The sequence below is a fragment of the Podarcis melisellensis genome, assembly GCF_964234715.1.
Source record: "Podarcis melisellensis genome assembly, chromosome: 13".
Taxonomy (NCBI): domain Eukaryota; kingdom Metazoa; phylum Chordata; class Lepidosauria; order Squamata; family Lacertidae; genus Podarcis; species Podarcis melisellensis.
In genome coordinates this window covers 43493327-43519945 of record NC_138545.1, presented here as the reverse complement: position 1 = coordinate 43519945, position 26619 = coordinate 43493327, and the positions used below count along the sequence as shown (strand labels likewise).

At 47.2% G+C, this 26619-nt stretch overlaps 1 protein-coding gene and 2 long non-coding RNA genes across 8 annotated transcripts in view; all 3 read left to right on the top strand.

Moving 5' to 3' along the window:
* The window catches only part of LOC309354419, a 40115-nt gene extending 22064 nt beyond the window's left edge, over positions 1-18051 (top strand). Inside the window, exon 2 of the long non-coding RNA XR_014162281.1 lies at positions 17138-18051. This is a non-coding gene — a long non-coding RNA (uncharacterized lncRNA). The remainder of the gene's footprint in view (positions 1-17137) is intronic.
* Positions 12989-16824, top strand: LOC309354387. Its single transcript, XR_014162236.1, has 3 exons — positions 12989-14882; positions 15030-15524; positions 16492-16824. It is a non-coding gene; the product is annotated as an uncharacterized lncRNA (long non-coding RNA).
* Positions 18052-22010: 3959 nt separating the features above from the next.
* Positions 22011-26619, top strand: part of LOC309354046 (transcription initiation factor TFIID subunit 1) — a 52179-nt gene continuing 47570 nt past the window's right edge. For 5 of the 6 annotated variants that reach the window (XM_081883752.1, XM_081883751.1, XM_081883749.1 and 2 more), the window contains exons 1-3: positions 22011-22216; positions 23861-23978; positions 25114-25230. In XM_081883752.1, the coding sequence (XP_081739878.1) occupies positions 22088-22216; positions 23861-23978; positions 25114-25230 (364 nt within the window). In that variant the 5' untranslated portion in view covers positions 22011-22087. The remainder of the gene's footprint in view (positions 22217-23860; positions 23979-25113; positions 25231-26619) is intronic. The other variant, XM_081883748.1, reaches the window with a different exon arrangement.

The following is a 26619-nucleotide window of genomic DNA, read 5'->3' as shown; positions in this document are numbered from 1 at the left end:
TATGTCTGAAAGTGTGACAAAGCGGGTTCTCCTTCATGGAGAGCACGTGTTGCGGTGGGAGCAACCATGACATTCCCTGTTGCTGGGCGGGTTAGTTTGGATGGCCACAGATTTGATTGGGCGCCTCCAATGTTGCTGGGGAAAATTGATTGTTGCAATTTTATTTGATTGATGGGGGTGCTATATAGGTCCCCTGTGCGCAGCGTTGAGCTTCTTCTTTTCGCTGCGCACATCGGATTATACCCGCCCGTCCTCCCTTTAGTTAGGGTTTGTTTGCACTGACCTTGCTATGCCTGTCATGGGGTCGTTTGCTTTGGAGCAGGGGCCTGGTAGGAATTTTACCATTTGGCTAATTGGCTAGTGCCATTTGGGTTTTGCCTACTGTGTAGCAAATCGTCACAACTTGCAAGTTGCGGTTAAAGGTAAAGGGACCCCTGACCATTATGTCCAGTCGTGACCGACTCTGGGGTTGCGGCGTTCATCTCGCTTTATTAGCCGAGGGAGCCAGCATAAAGCTTCTGGGTCATGTGGCCAGCATGACTAAGCCACTTCTGGCGAACCAGAGCAGTGCATGGAAACGCCGTTTACCTTCCCGCTGGAGCGGTACCTATTTATCTACTTGCACTTTGACGTGCTTTCGAACTGCTAGGTGGGCAGGACCAGGGACCAAGCAATGGGAGCTCACCCTGTGGTGGGGATTTGAACCACCAACCTTCTGATCGGCAGGTCCTAGGCTCTGTGGTTTAACCCACAGCACCACCTCTGTCCCAAGTTGTGGTTAGGTATTGGTTAATTTTTTGGTTGGTGGAGGGAATGAGGTTGGCTTGCCTGCCCCTTCAATGCTTCTGCTGCAAGGGTATTTTGTTAAAGGAATCCAGGGGCTCACCATGCTTTTGTCCATATCCCTGACAAAGGGGTAGAGCCACGCAAGAACCCCAAGGAGCATTTGGGGAGCGGTGTGAGGCTGGCACCCAGCTTTCTCTCTCCCCAAAATTGCTTACCCTTACTGACTTCCGCACGGGTGTGGTTGACAGTTCTGTTCCTACCTCCAAGTGGGAACAGATAGTTGCTAACCAATGCCTAAGTAACCACTCACTTACTGTAATTCAATAAAGTTGTGGCCAAAATTATGCCGAAAACCAAAACAAAAATGATGTGTGAACGTGTTTTTATTCAGGGGTGTCTTGGGGGTCCTCGACACGCAAACGGAACTAATTAGTAACAAAAGGCAGCTAATGGTAGAATTGTTCTCAGGATACACCATTGTTTTACCCACCGGGCTTCTTCAGCGACAAGGTTTCCAGGAAATTCCTCAGTGGGGTTTTTCCAGCCGAAAGTAGAAAGTAGTCCTCAGGGACGCAGATATCAAAATAAAATTTTTAATTTTAATTAGTGTTTTTATAGCTGTTTTGATTTTGTGTGGAGTGCCCTACCTGGGTGGATGGAGCAGCCAAGTAATTTCGTTGTCCCCGAGAGGGGGCAATGACAATAAAGATAATATTATTATTATTATTATTATTATTATTATTATTATTATTATTATTATTATTAAAATATTACCTGTACAAAGGAGGTCAACTACAGAATACTATTTAACACAGTAGGGCTGGGTAAGTCTGGGCCCTGCCCCTTAGGCCAGGTGGAAAGGGCCTTGCGGGGAGCGGTCCTCACGCCTCACAGCCGTTTTTAAAATGTTTTTAAAGTGTGCGGAGAGAGTTGTTTTTCCTAATCTCTTGGAGAGACATTTACTTTTAAGGGAGCTACAGAAAATAAAGAAGAAAGTGGTTAAAAATTCCTTAGCCACCTTTCATTACTGTAAGTTTTCAAAGACTTCGCGACACACATGTAGACTGCACAGGTGCAAGAAAACACAGATTAACTCATAATCAATCTGAGTCTGAATTATGAGAATCGTAAGTTTGTTGGGTCAACGTTTGTTGGGTCAAAGTCGGGGTATATACATGCTACATTCAAATTACGAACTGGCTTATTTTTCAGCGGCAACACTACAAATAAAATAAAATAAATAAAATAAAATAAAATAAAAACACCACCCATTGCATCTCTGCCAAAAACCACAGCCTTTTGAAGTTGCTTTGGAACATTGCTACAAGAGTTGGTCTATAAGTTACAGTCGGCAGGCTTCCCACTTTTCAAAAAACAGTATTGCCACATGAAAGCATTAAGCGACAGGTGTGTGCATGAGCACACACTCCTGAAACTGCTATGCATTGCCTTGTCTTGTAAGAACGGTGGAAATGGTCTATTTTGTTTTACTCAGATGTGCCTTTTTTCACAACATGCATTTGTAGGAGAGTTGTGCATTTGTAAAAGAAAAGAAAAGAAAATGCATCTAAGAACAATTCTGCCTTCTGCAGCTAATCTGTAGGTCCAGCTCCTGACACCATGGGAGAACCACCTGCTTTGCTGCCTCTGCAATCAACTGCCTGAAAACCCCAAACAAAAGAGGTGGGTGGTTGTGGTTGGGTTGCGGTTCCTTTGTGCTCCTGAGCGCAACAGATATGAGACAGTGAAACAAATGGAGGACTAGAAAATCCTAGGCCTAATCCACGCAGTATGCCTGGGAGCTGAAAGCTGGAGGAAGACACAAATCCCAATTGGGAAAGGTATACCAGCATCCATTCTTAAGGAAATTAGACCTGAGGGCTCACTGGAAGGACAGATCCTGAAGCTGAGGCTCCAATGCTTTGGCCACCTCATGAGAAGAGAAGACTCCCTGGAAAAGACCCTGATGCTGGGAAAGATGGAGGGCACAAGGAGAAGGGGACGACAGAGGACGAGATGGTTGGACAGTGTTCTCAAAGCTACCAGCATGAGTTTGACCAAACTGCGGGAGGCAGTGGAAGACAGGAGTGCCTGGTGTGCTCTGGTCCAGGGGGTCACGAAGAGTCGGACACGACTATATGACTAAACAACAACAACAATATGAGGATGAGGGCGTCCTTCACTGAGAATCTACACAGAGAGTGTTGGGTGAATCTGTCCATTTCAGTTTCACTCAGTTTCATCATTTCTCCAATTTTAGATTCATCTCTTTACTTTCCACCTTGGTTGCAATTTTAAAAAAAGAAGTCCTCATGAAAATCCACCAGCATTTTCTGCTAATTTCTCCTAATATACAAATTCCCGTATGCAATTACCAGGAGGATACAGTGGTACTTAATTCGTTCCGGAGGTCCGTACTTAACCTGAAACTGTTCCTAACCTGAAGCACCACTTTAGCTAATGGGTCGTCCCGCTGCCGCCACGCCGCCGGAGCACAATTTCTGTTCTCATCCTGAAGCCAAGTTCTTAACCCGAGGTACTATTTCAGTCTGTAACCTGAAGCGTATGTAACCTGAGGTACCACTGTACTTAAGAACATGGAACAAATGTTCTAGCTTTACTGGATCAAGCCAGGAACCATCTAGTTGAAGCATTTTGGGTAATATTCAATTTAAGTTTTACTCGGAGCAGACTTACTGAAATTATTGGACCTAACTTAGTCAGGTTTGTTAATTTTATAGTTTGACTATGAGCTGTGTGAAAAGGCACTTTCATTTGTCCGTCCCAAATCTTCCAACTTCAATGGATGGCCCTGAGTTCCAGTATTTTGTGAGGGAGAAAACTTCTTCCTATCTGCTTTCTCAATATTTATACACCTCTTTAATGTCTCCCTTTACTCTTCTCTATATTTAGGGATGCAGGTGGTCTAAACCACTGAGCCCCTTGGGCTTGCTGATCAGAAGGTCAGCGGTTCGAACCCCCAAGATAGAGTGAGCTCCCGTTGCTCTGTCCCAGCTCCTGCCAGCCTAGCAGTTCAAAAGCACACCAGTGCAAGTAGATAAATAGGTACCGCTGTGGCGGGAAGGTAAATGGTGTTTCCATGTGCTCTGGCTTCTGTAACGGTGTCTCGTTGCACCAGAAGTGGTTTAGTCATGCTGGTCGCATGACCCGGGAAGCTGTCTGTGGACAAACGCCGGCTCCCTTAGCCTGAAAGCGAGATGAGCGTCGCAACCCCATAGTTGCCTTTGACTGGACTTAACTGTCCAGGGGTCCTTTCCCTTTCCCTTTCCCCCCTCTCGATTAAAAAGCCCCAACTATTGCAGCATTGGTTGTATATTCTATTTCCTCAGGCCACAACTGGAAGCTCTATGGCCTGTCTGACCCACACTTGGCTTCCGCACAGAGACATCCACCTACACCCCTCTAACAGGGTACCCTGAATGGAATCCACCCAATGCCTTTTACCACCAATTTAAAGGTAAAGGGACCCCTGACCATTAGGTCCAGCCGTGGCCGACTCTGGGGTTATGGTACTCATCTCGCTTTACTGGCCGAGGGAGCCAGCGTACAGCTTCTGGGTCATGTGGCCAGCATGACTAAGCCGCTTGTGGCCAACCAGAGCAGCACACAGAAATGCCGTTTACCTTCCTGCTGGAGCGGTACCTATTTATCTACTTGCACTTTGACGTGCTTTCAAACTGTTAGGTTGGCAGGAGCAGGGACCGAGCAACAGGAGCTCACCCCGTCGCGAGGATTCGAACTACTGACCTTCTGATCAGTAAGTCCTAGGCTCTGTGGTTTAACCCACAGTGCCACCCCCGTCCCTAAATATTATGTTACATGTTACCAAATAAAGATATCTAATAGCAGTTGAATGTCTTTCTTAGATGCACACTCATATTTTTATTAATTAATAGCAATCTATCCTGGACATAATTTAGTCTTGAGCGCAAAGAATTTTAGTCCTTCACAGCGAGATGTTTAATAGTCCTCAGGGCGTTTGGTTTTTGTAATGTAGATTAGAAGAGGCAGTAAAAGAAAGACAGGAAGTTTTCAGAACAACAGGAAACCTCAGTCACATTTAGGGGGTCTAACGAACCCACCAGCATAGAGAAATGCAGCCAAGCTCTATCTCACGGTACCCAGGTGTTGCTATGTTGGATGTCAGGCCTCACCACAAGCTTTGCAAACCGAGCTGACACAAAAAAATCAGCACTTACACATTGGTTATGAACAAGAATGTCTCAAACTAGAAAAAAGCAACAAGGGATCCTGTGTTAAAGCTAAAGGCTAAAGATGATGTATGGACCATGGACACTGAGGGCAATGGTTTATTAATTTATGATGCTTACTATACCATCTAAATATGTTTCAGCAACCATGAGCATGTATATCACATCACCACCATGACAATATCCTGCTTCCCTCTCTCCATTCCCTTTTGTATCATGTCTTTTTAGATTGCAAAACTGTGGACAGGGATCGTCTTGTTTTTATTGATCATTAAGACATGCCAAGAGTCTTTTTGACTGAAGACAGGGTACAAATGCCTTGATTTAACACGTAAATGAAGAACTATAGGAAAAACAGGGACGCGGGTGGTGCTGTGGGGTAAACCACAGAGCCTAGGACTTGCCGATCAGAAGGTCGGCGGTTCGAATCCCCACGACGGGGTGAGCTCCTGTTGCTCGGTCCCTGCTCCTGCCAACCTAGCAGTTCGAAAGCATGTCAAAGTGCAAGTAGATAAATAGGTACCGCTCCGGTGGGAAGGTAAACGGCATTTTTGTGCGCTGCTCTGGTTCGCCAGAAGCGGCGTAGTCATGCTGGCCACATGACCCAGAAGCTGTACGCCGGCTCCCTCGGCCAATAAAGCGAGATGAGTGCCGCAACCCCAGAGTCGGCCACGACTGGACCTAACGGTCAGGGGTCCCTTTACCTGTAGGAAAAACAACAGCTCACATTTTCACAATAGGAGAAAGCAGGCAGCAGGATCATGTACGGCTTATTGGCCCCCTCCCCCTTATTCGAAGCAATAACTGTGTATATATGCAGTGAATGTGATGTCAGTCACAGAAAAAGAGAGCACAAAAAGCTGGATGTGCTGTTAGTACAACATCTGAACTAGCAGGGTCTAGATTAGCATGACTCTGCCTGCCTCCAGAGGGTCTCCCTAGCCGCTTTACTCTGTGCCCCTCTCTTTGTAGCTAGCATATCTTCTATACAGTGGTACCTCGGGTTAAGTACTTAATTCATTCCGGAAATCCGTTCTCAACCTGAAACTGTTCTTAACCGGAAGCACCACTTTAGCTAATGGGGCCTCCCACTGCCGCCGTGCCACCGGAGCATGATTTTTGTTCTCATCCTGAAGCAAAGTTCTTAACCTGAGGTACTATTTCAGGGTTAGCGGAGTCTGTAACCTGAAGCGTCTGTAACCCGAGGTACCACTGTATATGGAATCTTCCATTATATGCAGCATCCGCAATTCAATGAAGCTGGTTTGATGAAAGATACACGGCACGACCCATCCCTTCCCAAGTGCCTGGAGTTGGGCATGGAGAAGGGAATTCTCACGGGACTCAATGGAGCCTTTCAATGTGCCCAGTCTTAGCTGGGTGCAGACAGGTGCTAGTAACGCATGATGTGCGTCTGATCTTTACTGATAGCAGGCGGTCTGTCAATATTCCTGGCAAAGAGGCTGCTCGTTTTCAGAGCACAAGCTGGCTAGAGGGGAGGTGTGTTTACACACACACACACACACACACAAAATAAACTGCTTCTCTTTAGTGAAACCAGGACTCTTGTGATTCAGAATACTTCCCTTTTTTCCTTTCTGGTGTTCAAAAGAAAACCCTTGCAGAAATTGATTCCGCAATCCTTTCCGTCTTTGAGATTGCAACTAACTGTTTGGGAATAAATAAAATAAACAAAATAAGGGCCATAATGAACGTGACATGTGAGACCTGCGGTGGATATTTTGGCTTTAAAAAAAGCCCAAACCAAAAACCCTGAACATGTAAAGCAGTGAGAGGAGGGAAGGCTATTGACTTTTGATGAAAACAGCAACTTGTGCAAGAGGGTGTTTAATATGATACCTGCACCTTCCCCCCCCCCCTTTTTTGGAGCCCATCATTCCTTCAAGCTACTATGTACCCTGCAGCAGGAAAAAAAAAAGAAATTGTTATTTAGGGGATTTGAATTTAATTCTAAATTATATACCAGAAACGTGGGAGATTACAAGGGGTCAAAAAAATGGATGTACCGTGCCATAAAAAAATATGCACCGTGCCATATTAGAAGCAAAAAAAATTGTTCTGATGAATTGGAAGATTCCATTGAGCACATGGATTGACAATATGGACAGACTAGCCACATATGAACGAATTGCATGTCAACGCAAATTAAGAATGGATAAATATGAAGAAATCTGGAAGGAATATTTAAGCGATAAGGCGGACAGTGGTGGGAAGTAGGGGGATGAGAGGTGGGGAAATTTTGTTTAAAAGGTGTAGTCATAGGTATATCAGTACTCAAATCTGTAATGTTAAATTGTATTATTAGTGTTATTGCGGTTTTTGTTGTATGTGTTTTTTGTGGTTGTTGTTATTATTATTGAAAAAATGATTAAATAAATTTTTAAAAAGGGAAAAAAAGACCCCACACATCACACTCAGGTACCACAATGGTGCCTGTATTTTTCCACTACCCAATTCATAGCATTGGGTGGAGGTGGTGAATCTAGAAAATGGCATGGACCTAGCGTGGGAAAGGTTATCCTTGCTCTCCGATAACAACGTGTGGGATCCTACCCCCACACCCCAGCATGGCTGCTTTAACTCCCCTCCTCCAAAGTCAAAGATGGATCTCCTGCATCTCTTATGGACCCAAAGTCCCGTTGAACTCTGCAAGATTCAATTTTGAGTAAACACGCACAGGATTGAGGGTAAAAAAAAAAGTTTACTGCCATCTGTGGGCATGAAGCAGTAGTGCGCAGGGACATAAATCACATGTAAGGGGTTCTCAATGTGCTGCCCATTTTGTAGAGGATTATCGTGGATCTCGAAGAGGACAGTGCCTCTCTCCCACCCCTGGTCATAATGTTATAAAGGGCAGTCCATAGCTTATTTTACAGTGCAAGGTCATAGAAACTTCAGCTTTCTTTATTGTTGTTGTTGTTGTTTAGTTGTTTAGTCGTTTAGTCATGTCCGACTCTTCGTGACCCCATGGACCAGAGCACGCCAGGCACTCCTGTCTTCCACTGCCTCCCGCAGTTTGGTCAAACTCATGTTGGTCGCTTCGAGAACACTGTCCAAACCATCTCGTCCTCTGTCGTCCCCTTCTCCTTGTGCCCTCCATCTTTCCCAACATCAGGGTCTTTTCCAGGGAGTCTTCTCTTCTCATGAGGTGGCCAAAGTATTGGAGCCTCAGCTTCAGGATCTGTCCTTTCAGTGAACACTCAGGGCTGATTTCCTTCAGAATGGATCGGTTTGATCTTCTTGCATTCCATGGGACTCTCAAGAGTCGCCTCCAGCATTATCATCATCATCATCTTATTTATGATTTTCAGTTTTATACATTTCAATAATTTTACAATCATTTTAACATTTCAAAAATTGACTTCCTTCCCCCTCTTTCTGCGGTTCCTTGAATTTATCTTTTATATTTACAGCATATTCCAAATTAACTTAATTTACTCATTTATTCGTCTACTTTACATATATACTCTTATAAAACTGCAGGTTATCACAATAATCCTGCCAATGTCCTTATCTGTTTACAGTTTATTTGTAAATATTCAATAAACCATTTCCATTCTTTTCTCTTGATTTCTTATTTTTCCGGTAAGTTTCACCATTTCTGCATATTCCATAAGTTTTTGTATTCATTGTTCCTTTGCTAGGACTTCTTCTTTCCATTTTTGGACAAGCTGTTTTGAGCTTTCCTGGGAAAGAGGAACTGGGAGCTAACCATCGCCTTTGGGTGTATCTGGGGCATTGATAGTGATGTAAAAATTGGGGTTTGGCTTTTGCTGTCCAACTCCCCATAGGACTCTGAGTCCCCTAAGTCCATGATAGGTCAGAGAAAAATGGATGATGATGAAGAAGAAGAGTTTGGATTTGATATCCCGCCTTTCACTCCCTTTAAGGAGTCTCAAAGCGGCTAACATTCTCCTTTCCCTTCCTCCCCCACAACAAACACTCTGTGAGGTGAGTGGGGCTGAGAGACTTCAGAGAAGTGTGACTAGCCCAAGGTCACCCAGCAGCTGCATGTGGAGGAGCAGAGACGCGAACCCGGTTCCCCAGATTACGAGACTACCGCTCTTAACCACTACACCACACTGGCTCATGAAGGAAGGTTCCAGTGGAAAGCACGGCAGATCTTTATTTTTCTGTTGCAACAGAGTTCCCTATCCTCCTTCCAAGGAGCGACAGGCCTTGAACCAAAGTGTGCAGGAACCTTTAAAGACTTCTGGCATTGTCCAACCCCCTTAGTCAAAGACCACCCCGAAATCATCATACATACATCTTAGGAGGCAATCTACAGCAGAAATCCTACCTGCCAGGATACCTGATCGCTAATTGCATTACCTGGGCAGCCTAGCCATTTTTTAAGCATTTATTAATTTTCCAATAAGAACATCCAATTAACATATCAAATCCAATAAAAAGCTAAAATTTAAAAAGTCCAATTGTCTTCCAAATTGTAATCTTAATTTTTTTGACTTCCCACGGTCTGAATTCCAAAGCGTTTTCCACATCATAGTCCCGCGTCTTACCATAGATGTTTTCATAATTCCCTATCATGATTTTATCCTCCACGTTTATCTCTGGCTCTGCGACCCTCAGTCATGTCAGAAGGCGAATGCTTTTTTCCCATGGAGTGCAGATTTGCCAGTGTGTTGTAGTCTTTCAACTGTTTTTGTTTTTCGATCACGGCGCTTCATCTAATTGCCTCCATTCCAGGCTTCTGTCCAGCTCTTTAAAGATTATTATTTTGGCAACTCCCAAATCGTTAGTCTTTCCCACCCAGCTGTTATCAGTGAAACAGAAGAAAACCTTCTTCAAAGCTTGTTGATTTATTCTTAAGCAAACTGCTTGTTATGTAGCCATATATCAGACATGATGATCAATTAGCCTTTGGAATCCACCAGGTCCCCCCTCCGGGCCCTGGAGGGGAGCTGCCAGACATCCATTTAGCCTTTTCTCTCTCTCATAATGAAAAAATTCTTTTTGCAAGCAGTTGCATATTTAATATTGTCTCCAATCTTTATAACCAGCCATCGCTTAGCTCCTGTTTCTCTTAATCAGGGAGGTATTTCAGATATTTCGTAACTGCGCAGTGGGTAGGTGTAATTTTGTTCTTTGTTCTTTTGTTTTGTTCGTCTTTAACAGGCATTTCAAATCTTAAAAGAAAAGCGGCTGCGAATAAGTCCCAATTATGTATAAAAGTCCATCTGTGCTCACTTTTTAAAAAGCAATTTGGGTTCTTAATGAGGTTTGGCATGCAAAACCAATTGTTAATGTTAGAAGAAGGAAAAAAAACATACAAAGCCCTTCTGGATTTCAAACATCATGATGAGGATCTCTTTGAAGTTCGATCTTTTACACCAAAGACTGTACATCATGTAGGTTTCCCCCCGGCTTCGTCAGTTCAGAGCGTGTCTGTTTGTTTTTCAAATCTTTATATTTTCCCAAACAGATGCGCCCGGCTATGGGGTGGCATTGCAGGAGTGTCAGTCGTCCCTTGCTCCATGACCCAGTGCCCCTGCCGTCTGCCACATCGGCAATCTGGGGCAAACCGTGGGTTGTCAAGACAGTCCTCCCCTGCCCTGGAGAGGCTGCCAGGGCCAATTACCCCCATATCAGCCCTGAATTATCAGAACGGCTGGAGTCCAATTGTGTGGGATCCGCCATTTCCCACCGCTGGAAAAAGGAAGAGCAGCCTAGCCTTTGTTTTTATGGTTAATACTTTAGTGTTCCTGAGTCCAGGTGACAGGCTCACCCTAAAGGTAAAGGTAAAGGTACCCCTGCCCATACGGGCCAATCGTGTCCGACTCTGGGGTTGTGCGCCCATCTCGCTTAAGAGGCCGGGGGCCAGCGCTGTCCGGAGACACTTCTGGGTCACATGTCCAGCGTGACGAAGCTGCTCTGGCGAGCCTGCACCAGTGCAGCACACGGAAACGCCGTTTACCTTCCCGCTATAAAGCGGTTCCTATTTATCTACTTGCACTTAAGAGTGCTTTCGAACTGCTAGGTGGGCAGGAGCTGGGACCGAACGACGGGAGCTCACCCCGCCGTGGGGATTCGAACTGCCGACCATACGATCGGCAAGTCCTAGGTGCTGAGGTTTTACCCACAGCGCCACCCGCGTCCCCTTCATACACATATACGCCCTTAAGACAGGATTTGTAAGTGAAAAGACAATGGGAAGGCTTTCCCCATTTGCCTCCCTTACTGCAGAGGAATATTTGAGGTGATTGGGAAAGTCCAAATGGCTTCAGGATTGCTCTCCCGTACTATTTCAGATAAATGGTTTATATATTTAGATATGTGTGTATTTGTAAATATTTATTCTATATTTGAGACCTTAAAATTCTTATAATACCCACCGATTCCCCTCACATATTTTGCAGCCCTCGTTATATTTGGAAGGTCACACGCAAAAAGGAGCCTTGCCTCCTTCTCCCTCACTTTAAGATGGGATCGAAGACGTGGGGCTATCCATCATTCCTGACCACTGGCTAGGTTGACTGTGGCTGACGGGGCCCAGCAGCCAACAACTTTTGGAGAGCCAGAAGTTCCCCAGTCCTGCAGCAGGGGCCTTGCTGTGTTGCTCCAAAGAAACTTGAAGACTGTATACAAAAGTGTAAAGGACCTCTGGACGGTTAAGTCCAATCAAAGGCGACTATGGGTTTGTGGCGCTCATCTTGCTTTCAGGCTGATGGAGCCGGCGTTTGTCCACAGACAGCTTTCTGGGTCATGTGGCCAGCAGGACTAAACCGCTTCTGGCTCAACAGGACACCGTGATGGAAACCAGAGCGCACAGAAATGCCATTTACTTTTCTGCCACAGCAGTACCTATTTATCTACTTGCACTGGCATGCTTTCGAACTGCTAGGTTGCCAGAAGCTGGGACAGAGCAACGGGCGCTCACCCCATTGCGGGGATTTGAATCGCCAACCTTCCAACCTCCCGACTGCACCCCCACCCACCATGGCCCCCTCCACCTCTCCCCCCGCTTTTTCTTCCTAATATACCGGTAACCCTAATGTCTCAACAAATGAAACTGACCTATGGAAAATGTAACTTGAGAAAAGAGACATTGCGCATACCTTTGTAAACCAAGAAAACTTTAATAATTTTTTTTAAAAAGTATTAAACTGTACATTTTAAAGAATATATACCACCCTTGAAGTGTATGGATTTAAATTTGCTCTAACCACTAGGTCACACAGAATCTCCTAGAATCCTGGCAGTGTGGCTGTGCATTCCATGTTCTCAAGGACTGTTGGCCAGCAATGGAGCTTGTGGCCATTTGAACTGAGGTTCCGGCATCCTCAGCCTCTTGCGGTTTGCAGAGGTTGGCTGTAGTGATCTTCGCTCAGTCACTACATTAGAAGATGGCGTCCAAAAGACTCCTGGAGGTAAGTGGACATTGCCATGTCCAGTGGACTTAACTCTAAAAGGTAAAGGGACCCCTGACCATTAGGTCCAGTCGTGGCCGACTCTGGGGTTGCGGCGCTCATCTCGCTTTATTGGCCAAGGGAGCCGGTGTACAGCTTCTGGGTCATGTGGCCAGCATGACTAAGCTGCTTCTTGCGAACCAGAGCAGTGCGCGGAAATGCCGTTTACCTTCCTGCTGGAGTGGTACCTATTTATCTACTTGCAGTTTAACGTGCTTTCGAATTGCTAGGTTGGCAGGAGCAGGGACTGAACAAAGGGAGCTCACCCCGTCGCGGGAATTTGAACCGCTGACCTTCCGATCGGCAAGCCCTAGGCTCTGTGGTTTAACTCACAGCGCCACTTGCATCCCGGACCTAACTCTAGAACATAGATTAATGGTGTCACCAAGTTTGGCAAAGAGCTATCCTAGATCACAGAAAGTGTGGAGCTCTGGGCAGGTTTTTGGAAGGGAAAGGACTCTTGACTACTCGCTGTGTTTTGAACTCTTGTTGCTGTGTGAGTATGGTTTTAGCTAGTCCAATGCCGTCATTAAGAGCAGCGGTTCTTCTGCTCGTTAAGAGATTAATTAGGATCAATGCACAGAAACATGCTGTTAATGATGGGACAAGATTAAGGACTGCCAAATCAAAACAGCTACAAAGTCGTACAGATTTAAATTGGAAAGATGACTTCATTCAAGTAACAAGATGGTATGTGTTGTGTGTGTGTGTGGGGGGGGGAGCCAATCACTTCATTATAAACCCTCGAGAATGCCAAAAACTTTGTTCTTTAAGGCAAGTGAAGAAGAAAGGAGATGGGAGTACAGATATGGATTATAATGATAAACGGGACTGTGTGAGGAAAATATTGTTTGGAATAATTATAAAAATGACTTGGAGCCTCTGTGGAGTTAATTTCTCACTTGCCCCTTGATTGGGGGGAAGAGGGACTGAACTTTGAAGACATGCCATGGCTCTGGCAGGACACCAGATCATTCTTCTATAGATAATTATAATTGCTTTGATGGGACGTGGAGGGGAGAATTTGGAGGCCTGCCAGCACTTTGGCAGGGCATTGGGTGACTCCCTGCCTGAAATCAAAAGTGGAATTTTACAGCTGCAATCAGAAGAGTTGAGAACAAAGACAGAGATTTCTCCAGAGGAACTTCGAGTCAACAAAGCTGTAAGGCACAAAAGGATCAGGAATAACTAATAGGAACGTAATATTTGATAAAGAATTAGAGGAACAATTGATGGAAACTAAAACCTCACACAGGAAGAAGAAAGGAGAACTTCACTTGCGAATTTACAAATCTTTATATGTGTTAATGCGAAATGAAGTTAATTATTGTAGCTGTGGTATAAGGTATGTGGCAATGACAAACCTAGACAGCATCTTAAAAAGCAGAGACATCACTTTGCCAACAAAGGTCCGTATAGTTAAAGCTATGGTTTTCCCAGTAGTGATGTATGGAAGTGAGAGCTGGACCATAAAGAAGGCTGATCGCCGAAGAATTGATGCTTTTGAATTATGGTGCTGGAGGAGACTCTTGAGAGTCCCATGGACTGCAAGAAGATCAAACCTATCCATTCTGAAGGAAATCAGCCCTGAGTGCTCACTGCAAGGACAGATCCTGAAGCTGAGGCTCCAATACTTTGGCCCCCTCATGAGAAGAGAAGACTCCCTGGAAAAGACCCTGATGTTGGGAAAGATGGAGGGCACATGGAGAAGGGGACGACAGAGGACGAAATGGTTGGACAGTGTTCTTGAAGCTACCAGCATGAGTTTGACCAAGCTGCGGGAGGCAGTGGAGGACAGGAGTGCCTGGCGTGCTCTGGTCCATGGGGTCACGAAGAGTTGGACACGACTAAACGACTAAACAACAACAACATAAGGTATGTGAGGCTATATGTGGGGCTGTTGAAGAGGATGCGCCTATGGTGGAGGATATTGTGTCTCTGGGAAATTCCATAGGCTTGGAAGTGAGTGGTGATGATGTGAAGGAGTTAGTGGAGGAGCACAGAAGAACTTCAAAACATTCTGATGGAGCAGCAACAAGCGGCAACTGAGGAAATATCTTCAGAGGAGGAGAGGAGCAGAGAGAGTGTATCTACTGTAGTGTTCAAAGAAATGTTTGCAAAATGGGCCGAAGTGCAAACTTTTGTTGAAAAATATCACCCCGATAAAGCTGCTGTAAGTCATGCCTCTAACACTTTCAATGATAACACTATGTCTCACTTCAGACAAATTTTAAAACATTGGCAAAAGCAAGTCTCAATTGAAAAAACTTTGGTGAGGAAAAGATCCAGTGAGTCTGAACCAGGTGTCAGTGGTATAAAAAAAGCAAGGGAAGGAATGGCAGGAGAGGAGGCACCAATTAAGATTTTGGAAGAGGACCCCGACCCCCCATCCAAACAATGATTATCATCAGTGCAGGTAAGAAAAAAGCACATTTTCAATTTTTTAAATCAAGAAAAATACTGTTCTATTGATTTTATAGTACAGTACATTGTTCATTGCTTTCATTTTATGGCTCAACGGTCTCGTTAGATGCTAAAATTCATGTTAAATTTCTGTTTTAAGGGTTGTTTTTAATAGTCTGGAACGGATTAATCCATTTTACATTACTTTCTATGGGAAAGTGCACCTTGGTTTTGGAACGCTTTGGTTTTGGAACAGACTTCTGGAACAGATTAAGTTTGAGAACCAAGGCACCACTCTAATTTTCTTGGCTTACCTATCTTGGGTTACTTGGACTGACCCCGGATTGCGTTTCCTGATCTTTGGACTTGGGACTTTGTTGTGTGGATTGGCTTCTGGACTTGGAGATTTGTCTTGGCACACTATCTTACCAGGTAGGCCAGCGGAGCAGGGCAGAAGTGTGTGGCATCCTAGTTCAGGGCAAAGAAATGCAGGGAAGTCACTTGCACCTCTCTTCCAGCAACATCTGACCAGCCTGTTGCACACCATCCTTGGGATGGAGGAATACAAGGCAGCTGTGCGCCATCACTTCCCACAGCTGCTGATAGCTCTCCTGGAGATGACTGCCACCTTCCTCTACAACCAGGAGTTCCTCAAGTGAGTAGTGTGTCACAAAGGGGCCAATGGAATCCTTTCTCCTTCAGCCTCTGGGGGTTTCCATTCCAGCCTCGTTTTCCAAAGGAGACTGTCCGTCAGGTGGCTACTAGGGAGCAAGGATGGGGACGGAATTTGATCCTGTTTGCATGTCAAGGCACATCTGCATAATTCACCATTTCTGGAAGTTACCGTATTTTTTGCTCCATAAGACTCACCTTTTCCCTCCTAAAAAGTAAGGGGAAATGTGTGTGCGTCTTATGGAGCGAATGCAGGCTGCGCGGCTAAGCCCGAAGCTAGAACAGCGAGACGGAGCACTGTGCAGCGCTCCTAGCTATTCTGGCTTTTGGATAGCCCCCACGAAACCTCTGTAGGGCAACGGGACGAAGGCTCCAGGCTTCGCAGTGGGAAGTGGGGGGAAGGGACAGAGCACGCGGCTCTGTCCCTTCCCCCACCTCCCAGAAAAGCCTCCAAGAACCGCACTCCCTTTAAAGAGTGCACAGTTCTTGCGGGAGATGGGGGAAGGTACAGAGGGCAGCTTACCCACGCGCAGCCTCTTCCAGGCAGGGGGAGCCTTCATCCCGCTGCCCGGGAGAGGCTTCAGCGGCTATCCCAAAAACCAGAACAGCAAGGGGCTATCCCAGAAGCCAGATCCCTCTTACTGTTCTGGCTTCTGGGATTCAGAATTCCAACCCCTTGTTTCCCCCCCCCCAACTAGGTGTGTCTTATCGTCTGGTGTGTCCTATAGAGCGAAAAATACGGTAAGTTCTGAGGTAGCCTTGTAAATGTGGTTTGGTTCTTGGTTTTCTGGCTTACAATACTCAAATACCAAACAGTACAGAAAACAAGGATCTTTTGATGCTACCCTGCTCAGAGCAGCTGTTGGGTCGTCCCCCCAAAAAAAGATCCCTGATCCCCAAAGCCTGTGGCAATGACTTTCCTGGTAATACTGGCCTTGCTTTGGTTACAGAGGGGCTAAGGAGCTTCTTCATCTCCTTCTCGGCACCACTGGAGAGCAACCAGAGACGGCCATTGTAGACCAGCTTTTCAGATGGAGACCTTCAGCCAGGGGTTGTCTGCCATGGTGAAATAAGAGGAAGAACACTGTGAACTCCCAATGGTATGGCAAACGGAGCTCAAGACATGGGATAGGACTACGCCCCTGTTTGCTTTCTGTGGTGTCTTCCCAAGATCTGGTTCTCCATTTTGGGGCTCTCAGAAAGCAAGATGAGCGCCGCAACCCCAGAGTCGGTCACGACTGGACCTAATGGTCAGGGATCCCTTTACCTTTACCTTTTTACACAGAGTTATTTAGGGGGAACTGTTGCCGAAAATCGCTTGCCCACAGGACCAATGAGTGTGTATAACAAGCCAAAAATAACACGGCCAATGGCCGCTGACAATCTCCAGCTAGCGGCAGCAACCGATCCCACGCCCTCCCCGCGGACTACCCATGTATAAGACAACCTCCAGTTTTGAACTATATTTTACAGTAAAGAAAACCTCATCTAATACATGAGAACGTATGGTATTATGGGGCAACAAGAGGGTCTAATGCTAATGATATTTAGTACCCTCCTAACAAAGGGTGGCACTGTGGACATGCCAATTGGAAGGTTGGCAGTTCAAATCCCCACAACGGGGTGAACTTCCGTTGTTCAGTCCCAGCTCCTGCCCACCTAGCAGTTCGAAAGCACATCAAGTGCAAGTAGATAAATAGGTACCACTCCGGCGGGAAGGTAAACAGCATTTATGTGCACTGCTCTGGTTCGCCAGAAGTGGCTTAGTCATGCTGGCCACATGACCCGGAAGCTGTACACCGGCTCTCTCGGCCAATAAAGCGAGATGAGCGCCACAACCCCAGAGTCGTTCGCGACTGGACCTAAGGTCAGGGGTCCCTTTACCTTTAACCTCCTAACAAAATCTCCTTTCTGTCTTTCCTGCATGAAACGATGAAACCACAATGAAAAACGGCGGCCTATCACCTGGAGCCTGAGAGGCAGCCTCCAAAAACAGGAAGACGCAAGGAGAATGTCATCTGCTGGGAAGGGAGCCTCACTGAAGACGACACCCACAATATCGACCCGCAACATCCCAGTGACTTTGGGGACTGGGAACTTTTAACAAGATGAAAATGCGAGCAGGACTTGAAATAAGAGCAGCACTGTTTAATTATTAAGATAAGTTAAAATGGATGTGTTGAATAGCACAGGAGAAATATGCAGCATTCAAAGTTAAACAATACTTTATAAATTTATGTAGGAATATTTGGGAGTATATTACATTGCATTTTTATATATTATTTTCTTTCTTTCTTTATATGCATCTTTGTTCTCCCCCCTCACTTCCCCTCTCCTCCCCTTTGCATCACTTTATTTCTTTATAATTGCAATTATTTTGATAAAAATATATTTTTTAAAGAGGGTAAGTATGGAAACCACAGGAGGGGAGGCCAGGAAGTCAACAGATAAAGTAACATGGTTTATGTTACAATTTGTAATTTTTTTGCGATAAAATAAATAAGGTTTTTGTTTTTTTAGAAAGAAAAATAGACCCAAAGTTTTGACTTGGCCATCCTGGGGAAACTAATGTGGAAGCAAGGTTGGCTGGAGGGTTAATGCAGTGAAAGCTTCTATCCTAGTATCTAGGTGCAAACAAAGCCTAATACAGTGGCACCTCGGGTTAAGTACTTAATTCGTTCTGGAGGTCCATTCTTAACCTGAAACTGTTCTTAACCTGAAGCACCACTTTAGCTAATGGGGCCTCCTGCTGCTGCTGCGCCGCCAGAACACGAATTCTGTTCTCATCCTGAAGTAAAGTTCTTAACCTGAAGCACTATTTCTGGGTTAGCCGAGTCTGTAACCTGAAGCATCTGTAACCTGAAGCGTCTGTAACCCGAGGTACCACTGTATCTAGGTGCAAACAAAGCCTAATATCTTGAAGACACCACAGTCTTCATTCCAAGGAAACTGAACCCGGGGTAAGCACAGGTACCCCTAGAGATTGGGATGTTCACAAAAGTCCTTTTTCACCATACTGCCCCACTTCCTCATGTGAAGAACAGCAGGTGCTCCATCAGTTTCTCCCCAAATGGATCTTGCCTGCAACCTCTTATTGTGGGCTCTCAGCAAAAGGCCTGTTCTTCTCCTGTTTTTTGGTTAGCCTTGATGCCATTTTGCTTCTGTACAAAGAACTGCCTGCTTTAGAATTTGTGAGCCACAAATATGTGAAGACCAGATAACGTTGCTAGGCGATTTTCAAGGAAACCTCCCTCTGCCAGGCAACTCTCCCCTTCAAGGTCTCCGGGCAGGGTGTCCTGTTTTGATCAGTGCAAGGAACCTTGAAAGGGGGAAAGGGAGGGGGATGGCTATAAAAAGTATGAAAAAAGCCCGCTCAGCTGAATAAACAAGTGATTATGGGAATCTCCTCTGTCTACGGCATTTATTTGATTTTCAGTGACCCAGGCAGCTTGGGCCCGATTAGCGGACCCCAACAATATGGGCAAGACAAGATCCCGGGTCTTGGGACTCATGAGCCAATGTAAATTATAAGAGAGTGGTCTCAGCCAAAGCCTCCCGTTCTGTTAAGGTGGATCGAAAAGGTTGGATCACCCCATCAATTTGCATTTCTTAGTCCATAAAGTATTGATCTGATGTGTAGAGATCTTTCCTATTCTAATTAATTCAAGAGAGATCTGAGAGCTTCTCTGTGTTAAGAGAAAAAATTCCGGGGTGAGAGACTACTCAACAGCCCATCTCGTCAGGGTGGAAATCCCCTGCAGGTCTATGCAGTCAGTAAAAGAAGGAAATTCCAGCCAAGTAATTTGGAGCAAAACAGCGGTCAGTAGACCATGATCTTTACTGTTGTGCAGCAGGTCCCCACAGGAGTAAGAACCCCGAGCTTGGGGTGACTTCTTCTTTTAAAGCTTCCCTCTTTCCCCCAGAATACGCTTGGAGCAGCATCATTGATACATCATCACTACATAACTAGCATGTCACAAATGGGGAGGGGTATACAAGGGTTAAGGAGGGTTAAACCATAGAGCCTAGGGCTTGCTGATCAGAAGGTTGGCAGTTCGAATCCCCGCGACGGGTGAGGTCCCATTGCTCGGTCCCTGCACCTGCCAACCCAGCAGTTCGAAAGCATGTCAAAGTGCAAGTAGATAAATAGGTAAAGAAAGGGACCCCTGGGACACGGGTGGCGCTGTGGGTTAAACCACAGAGCCTAGGATTTGCCGATCAGAAGCTTGGCGGTTCAAATCCCCGCAACAGGGTGAGCGTAAAAGTGCAAGTAGATAAACAGGTACCGCTCCGGCGGGAAGGTAAACGGTGTTTCCGTGTGCTGCTCTGGTTCGCCAGGAGCAGCTTAATCATGCTGACTACATGACCTGGAAGCTGTATGCTGGCTCCCTCGGCCAATAAGGCGAGATGAGCACCACAACCCCAGAGTCGCCACTGGTCTCTTTGAAAAGGTAAAGGGACCCCTGACCATTAGGTCCAGTCGTGGCCGACTCTGGGGTTATACAAGGGTTACACAAGTTCAACATTAGGTCACTTTATCAGACACCTTTCGCAACACCTCTTAAGTACCCATATCCAAAAGAACGATAAAACTCTTTACATATCCTTGTCTGGAGATGGGCTTTCAGACTACCTGACTTGCTAAACTGCCTCTGCGGATGTCCTGTATGTGTTCTCACACTTTGGGAATTATGGTGGGATGCCCTGTTCCAGCTGCCTACATGACTTCCTGCTTCTTGGTTCGTGGAGGGAGGTGGAGCCCAAATTCACCTTTCTTTAAGGGTTAAAATGGCATTGGAATGAGGAGAGTCGGTTGGTGGATGGATGAAGTATGGATTTTCTACGAATTTATAAAGCTAGGTATCTTCCCTGAGCTGTCAAGTCAAAAGAATACCTTCAGGCATTATATTTGTAACACTCTAACAACTTTAAAGATGTGCCCCCCCATGTCATTTCTGTAACAGCTAAGTAAAAGAAACAAGAAGAAGATTCATGATGATTATTCCTTCAGAGAAGCTGAGTACAGCTGGCTTAAAATGGTTCTCTTATCTCTTCTTCAAGGTTATGCTGACTATATTGCAATAAGAGGCCAGAAGGAGCCTGGGTTTCTCTTTCTATGTCTTTCTTTTCCTTCTGGTGTGGTGTTCTGTACATAGTATGCTTTGTGTTAAGGTTTAGACTTATTATAAGTTATTGTAAGTTTAAGTTAAGTCTGCTGCAACTGGATTTCTTATGGGCAGGGCCAATCCTGAAAGCATTGGATTTGTGACCATTATGCTCATTTGCCTTCAGTAGCAGTAAAGCTCTGCTGGATGAAATATTAATTGCCTCTGGTCTATTTTTTGGGAATTCTGCAACGTGTTTAAGTTTTTACTCTGCTAACTATACATTGGGATTCTACTCTGGATCACTATTGAGTAGAATTCCATGACACACCCTGCCCCACAAAAAGATATGGCAGAGCTAGGAAGATCATACACAATAACTCCAGTAAGATGTGCACCAGCAGCTAGTACTTGCAGGAAGCTGGGGAAAGAGAATTACCATCCTTGATAGTCGCCTTTTGCTGCTGCCAGCCTCCTCTGGGTGTACTATTTTTATTGACTGATTGGTTCCTTGAATTTATATACCACCGTATACCTGGAGGCAGTGGAAGACAGGAGTACCTGGTGTGCTCTGGTCCATGGGGCCACAAAGAATCGGACACAACCAAACAACAATAACATACCAGAGGTATCAGGCGGTTCACAGAAAAGATCAACATAAAAACCAAAACATTAATAATAATAATAATAAAACCCCCAATAACACCCCCCCCCCGGAGCCAGCTGTATGCCATCTACCACCCCTCCCCTCTGAACTATATTTAACCCAGGAGCGGAGCAAGGACAATTGCCAGAAACTGCATTGGCCCTTGAACTTTTGTTTTGCTGTACATATTTCATATCCTATACATATGAAATATGCTGTACATACTTCATACTTCAGCCTAGATTGTTCGTTTATATCCAGTGCATTTTTTTCTTAAAAAAAATGTTTAGGGGGTACTCTCATTTTGATTCAAGAAAACCACCATTTTAAAGTTCAAATCGGGGAAAATAAATATAATAAAGTACAAAGATTCACAAAATGTTAGAGGTAAAAAGAACACAGTTTATATTCATGCTGCCCTTGCAAAATCGTTAATTTTTGCCGGGTTGTGTGTTGTTGTTGTTTTGGAACTTCATCTTCTGCATGTTGATATATTTCCAACGTATTCCAATGTTTTTGGGACCATAAGCCGCTGTGGCACAGCCGATCGCGGGGAAAGCGGCGGATAAGTCAAGCGACCCATCGACAGAGAAGCCGACCCATGGAATCCTAGAGGCGCCGCTGTAGCGGATGATGCGGAACTCGCTCAGGGGGCCTCTCAGCGCCGCTCTACCCTTCCGGCGTGATTTTTATGGTCGCGGCGGCTTCCGCTTCCGGTGTAAACACTTAAAGGCAGGCGGCTGAGGCGACGGCGCTCTTAGGAACGGAGTCGGCTGCTGCTGCTGCGTCGTGGAGATGTCGGACTCGGACAGCGAGGAGGACGAGGGCGGCGAGAGCCGGGCGGCGCCCTTCTCCCTGGCCGGCTTCCTCTTCGGCAACATCAACGAGCAGGGCCAGCTCGAGGGCGAGGGGCTTCTCGACCAGGTGGGTGCTTCTCGTGGGGGGGGGGGGCTTACTGGCCCGGGGGGTGGAAGGGGACGAAGGGAGGGGGGCTGGCTAGCTAGCAGGGGCCAAGGTAACGGGGGAGTGGGGCGGGGCGCGGGGCACAGTGGGAGGGGCCGGGTTGAAAGGGAGAGGGTGACACCTGTCAAGCTGGGTCGAATTGGAATGGGGGCGGGACAAGGGGGGTACGGGGGAAAGGTAGGGGCGGGGGACTGGCTAGTCGGGTCGTGGTGGACGGGGGAGGGGGACTGGGAACGGTGGGGGCTGGCCAGCCGGGGGGGGGTGCAGGACAGCACGCGGGAGGAGAGACGGGAAGGGAGCGGGGGGGGGGGAGGAGCCCGAGGGCTGCTCAGACGGGGGAGCAGGGGCTGCCAAGCCATGGGGGGCTAGGGCTGTGCAAGTGGGGGGGGCGGGGGTTGTCCAGCCACGGTGAGGGGGCTGAGGGCTGTCCAGATGGGGAGCAAGGGGCTGCCCTGCCATGGGGAGGGGGGGCGCGAGGGCTGCCCAGCCAGGGTGGGGCTGCCCAGCCATGGGGATGGGGGCTACGAACTGCCCAGATGGGGGAGCAGGGGTTGCCAAGCCATGGGGGAGGGCTAGGGCTGTGCAGACAGAGTGTGTGTGTGTGGGGGGGGGTTGCCCAGCCATGGGGAGGGGGCCGAGGGCTGCCCAGCCATCAGCATGGGGGCTGAGGACTGCCCAGATGGGGGAGCAGGGGCTGCCAAGCCATGGGGGAGGGCTAGGGCTGTGCAGGTGGGGGGGGCGGGGGTTGTCCAGCCACGGTGAGGGGGGTGAGGGTTGTCCAGATGGGGAGCTAGGGGCTGCCCAGCCATGGGGAGGGGGGGCTAGGGCTGCCTAGATGGGGTGGGGGCTGTCCAGCCATGGGGATGGAGGGGGGCAAGGGCTGCCCAGATGGGGGAGCAGGGGGCTGCCAAACCATGGGGGAGGGCTAGGGCTGTGCAGATGGGTGTGTGGGGGGTTGCCTAGCCATGGGGAGGGGTGTGTGGGCTGTTCAGACGGGGAGCGAGGGGCTGCCCAGCAGCCGGGGGGGGGGCTGCCCAGGCGTGGTGGGGGCTGCCCAGCCATGGGGTGGCAGGGGTGCCCAGCTGTCGGGACGGGGGAGGGTTCTGGGTCAAGCTGGAGCAGGGAAGAGAAGATAGATAGAGGGAGGGAGGAGGGCAAGGAAGGCAGCAGGGAAGGGATGGGGGAGTCGGCACGCGTGGGGCAGAGTGACCTTTAGGTAAATTGGTCTCAAACTATTCAGGGCTTTATGCCAACAGAGTAACACTTTGAACATGTTGGGATTCTTCCAAGGGAATGGGGGCAACTTGCAAGCCCCCAGCTGGCTCCAGCCCACCGGCCAGTAGCCAGGTGATCTCCTGTCCTTGGCTCAGCATGAAACAGCGACACACAGCTTCAGAAGCCTTCAGAAGTTGGAGCACGCTCTAATCAGCAGTATCATAACAGACCCTGGCCTGGTAGCAAATGGGCAACCAGTGCAGATCTCTGAGCAAGGCACAGCGGTTTGAGTTAGAGCATCTACTTTGTATGAGGAAGGTCACAGTATGGTCTTAAGGTTCTTTCCCTCCGCTTCCAGCCAGATCCTATTTTCTTTCTGTCCACCCCCAGGAGTCAAAAAAACATTTGGCCGGACTTGGGGCATTGGGTTTGGGGAGCCTCATAACAGAAATCACAGCCAGCGAAGATGATGCTTCTGAGTCAGACGGAGCCCAGTTGGATGAGGAAGGTAGGAGAATGTTTTTGTCTTAAGTCTGGGACAGAATAGCATTCTCCAGGCTGGTGCCTTTCATATGTTGTTGGGAGTCCCTTCAGCTCCAGCTGATGGCCAGTGGTCAAGGACGATGGTACTTGACCACTGAGGGCACTAGTTTGGGAAAGGCTAGGATATAAGGGCTTTGCTCTCTCAGGGATCAAGGCTGACTCCTGTTTTTATTTAAAAAGAGGTGCAGCTGGTTAATTCAGTGTTCTGGCATTGCTTACTCAGGGTTTGCAAGTAATGGCTGAACTTAGTAGCAAAGCAGTAGCCTCTACAAGCCGCCTGTAAAGTCCAGCACCACCATGATAGCACAATATTTTATTTTAATTTGGGTACCACTCTTCATCCATAGATCTCAGGGGGTTTAAACATAAAAATACAAAATAAAACCACAAAATACATAATAAAACAATAACAAAAAACCACAAACCAATGAACCCCCCTCACCCTCTCCCACAACCCTGTGTAAAAGTTGTATAAGATGTTAATCTGCCAAAGGCCTGGTTGAAGAAGAACGCTTTCACATGGTGCCTAAAGGTGTATCATGAAGGCACCAGGTAAGCCTCCCTGGGGAGAGCATTCTGCAGGCAGAGACCCATTGCAGAAAAAAGGCTTGTTCTTGTGTTGCCACCCTCCTGACCTTGTGTGGAGGAGGCATACCTAGAAGGGCCTCCAACAGTTGTCTCAAGGTCTGGGTAGGTTCATATGGAGAGAGGTCGTCCTTGAGGTATTGTGGTACTGAGCTATTTTTTAAAAAGATCTTTATTTTTTTATAATTACATACTATACATACACATAAAATATTACATTTTAGAAGGAAGGAGGGAAGTCAGCTCTTGAGAGCAAGAATAAATCTAAAATCTAAAAAGGTCCTGAGCCATTTAAGGCTTTATAGATCAAAACCAGCACTTTGAATTGGACCCGGAAACTAACTGGCATTCAGTGCAGTGGGGCCAGAATTGGCATTATATGCTGAAACCCGTATTGCCCTGGTGAGCAATATTATTCTTGAATGTGGGTGCGGAAGCTGGGATAGAAAAATGGAGTGGCCTGTTGGGTCTGTAATTTTTCTGTGTTCTTCCCTGTTCCTCTCCCTGCCTGCCAGGCTGGGTTAAGAGCACCGAGGACGCTGTCGATTATTCTGACATCACCGAAGTGGCCGAAGATGAGAGCCGCAGGTACCGGCAGGCAATGGGCAACCTTCAGCCAGTTCAGAGGGCAGGTAGGTGGTGGCAACAGCTGCTTTCCTTTGTCACAACTGATCTTTCACCTCTTCAACTGGTCCTTGCTAACCTGACACTCGCGCTGGCTCCCTGTTGCTCGGCGGTTCGAATCCCCGCGACGGGGTGAGCTCCCGTTGTTCGGTCCCTGCTCCTGCCAACCTAGCTGTTCGAAAGCACGTAAAAGTGCAAGCAGATAAATAGGTACCGCTCAGACAGGAAGGTAAATGGCATTTCTGTGTGCTGCTCTGGTTTGCCAGAAGCGGCTTTGTCATGCTGGCCACATGACCCGGAAGCTGTACGCCGGCTCCCTCGGCCAATAAAGCGAGATGAGCGCCGCAACCCCAGAGTTGGTCCCGACTGGACCTAATCGTCAGGGGTCGCTTTACCTTTAGTACCTATGGTAGATGGGCTACCAGGATGACCAGCCCCATCTGCTCCTCACCTTCCTCTACAGCACGGGTGTCAAACACAAGGCCCGCGGGCCGAATCCGGCCTGCCAGACCTCGTCATGTGGCGCGTGTAGCCGCCGCCAGCCTTCACCTTTTATTCTTGCTTTTTTTTTTTTGACACAAGAAAGCCACCTCTTCAGCGCATGCAGGGCAGCCTACAAGCCACAGAACGTCTGCCCTCTAGCACTGGTGACAATAATTTATGATAATAAAGAGTGGACACATAGTCCTACAGATACAACCGGCCCTTTGAGGGTGACCAAACTGCTGATGCGGCACCCGATGAATTTGAGTTTGACACCCCTGCTCTACAGCATGTGCAGAAACCATTGGGCCCACTATTGTTCTTGTCCTCTCAATCCGCCGGAGCTTGTTTTCGCATGCATGGGAAGTCCCTAACTAACCAGGGGTTTGAGACCTGTCGGCTACCCTCACCTGGTTTAGCTGGTGAGTTGAAGCCAATTCCAGGGTGTGGCTGCTGTCATGTGCTGTCACATTCCCTTTGTTTTTAAATTTACTGTACACCCATTGGGAGTTTTATATTAAAGGAACATAGGAAGCTGCCTTATATTGATTCAGATGCCTGGTACATCTGGTTCAAATGGGATGCGGGTGGCACGTGGGCTTGCTGATATTAAGGTCAGCAGTTCGAATCCACACGTTGGGGTGAGCTCCTGTCACTTTGTCCCAGCTCCTGCTAACCTATCAGTTCGAAAGCATACCAGCGCAATTGGATAAATAGGTACTGCTGCAGTGGGAAGGTAAATGGCGTTTTCATGCACTCTGGCACTTGTTGCGGCGCCCTTTTGCGCCACAAGCGGTTTAGTCATGCTGGCCACATGACCCAGAAAAACTCTCTGCAGACAAACGCCGGCTCCCTCGGCTTGAAAGCAGAGATGAGTGCTGCACCCCATAGTTGAATTTGACTGGACTTAACCA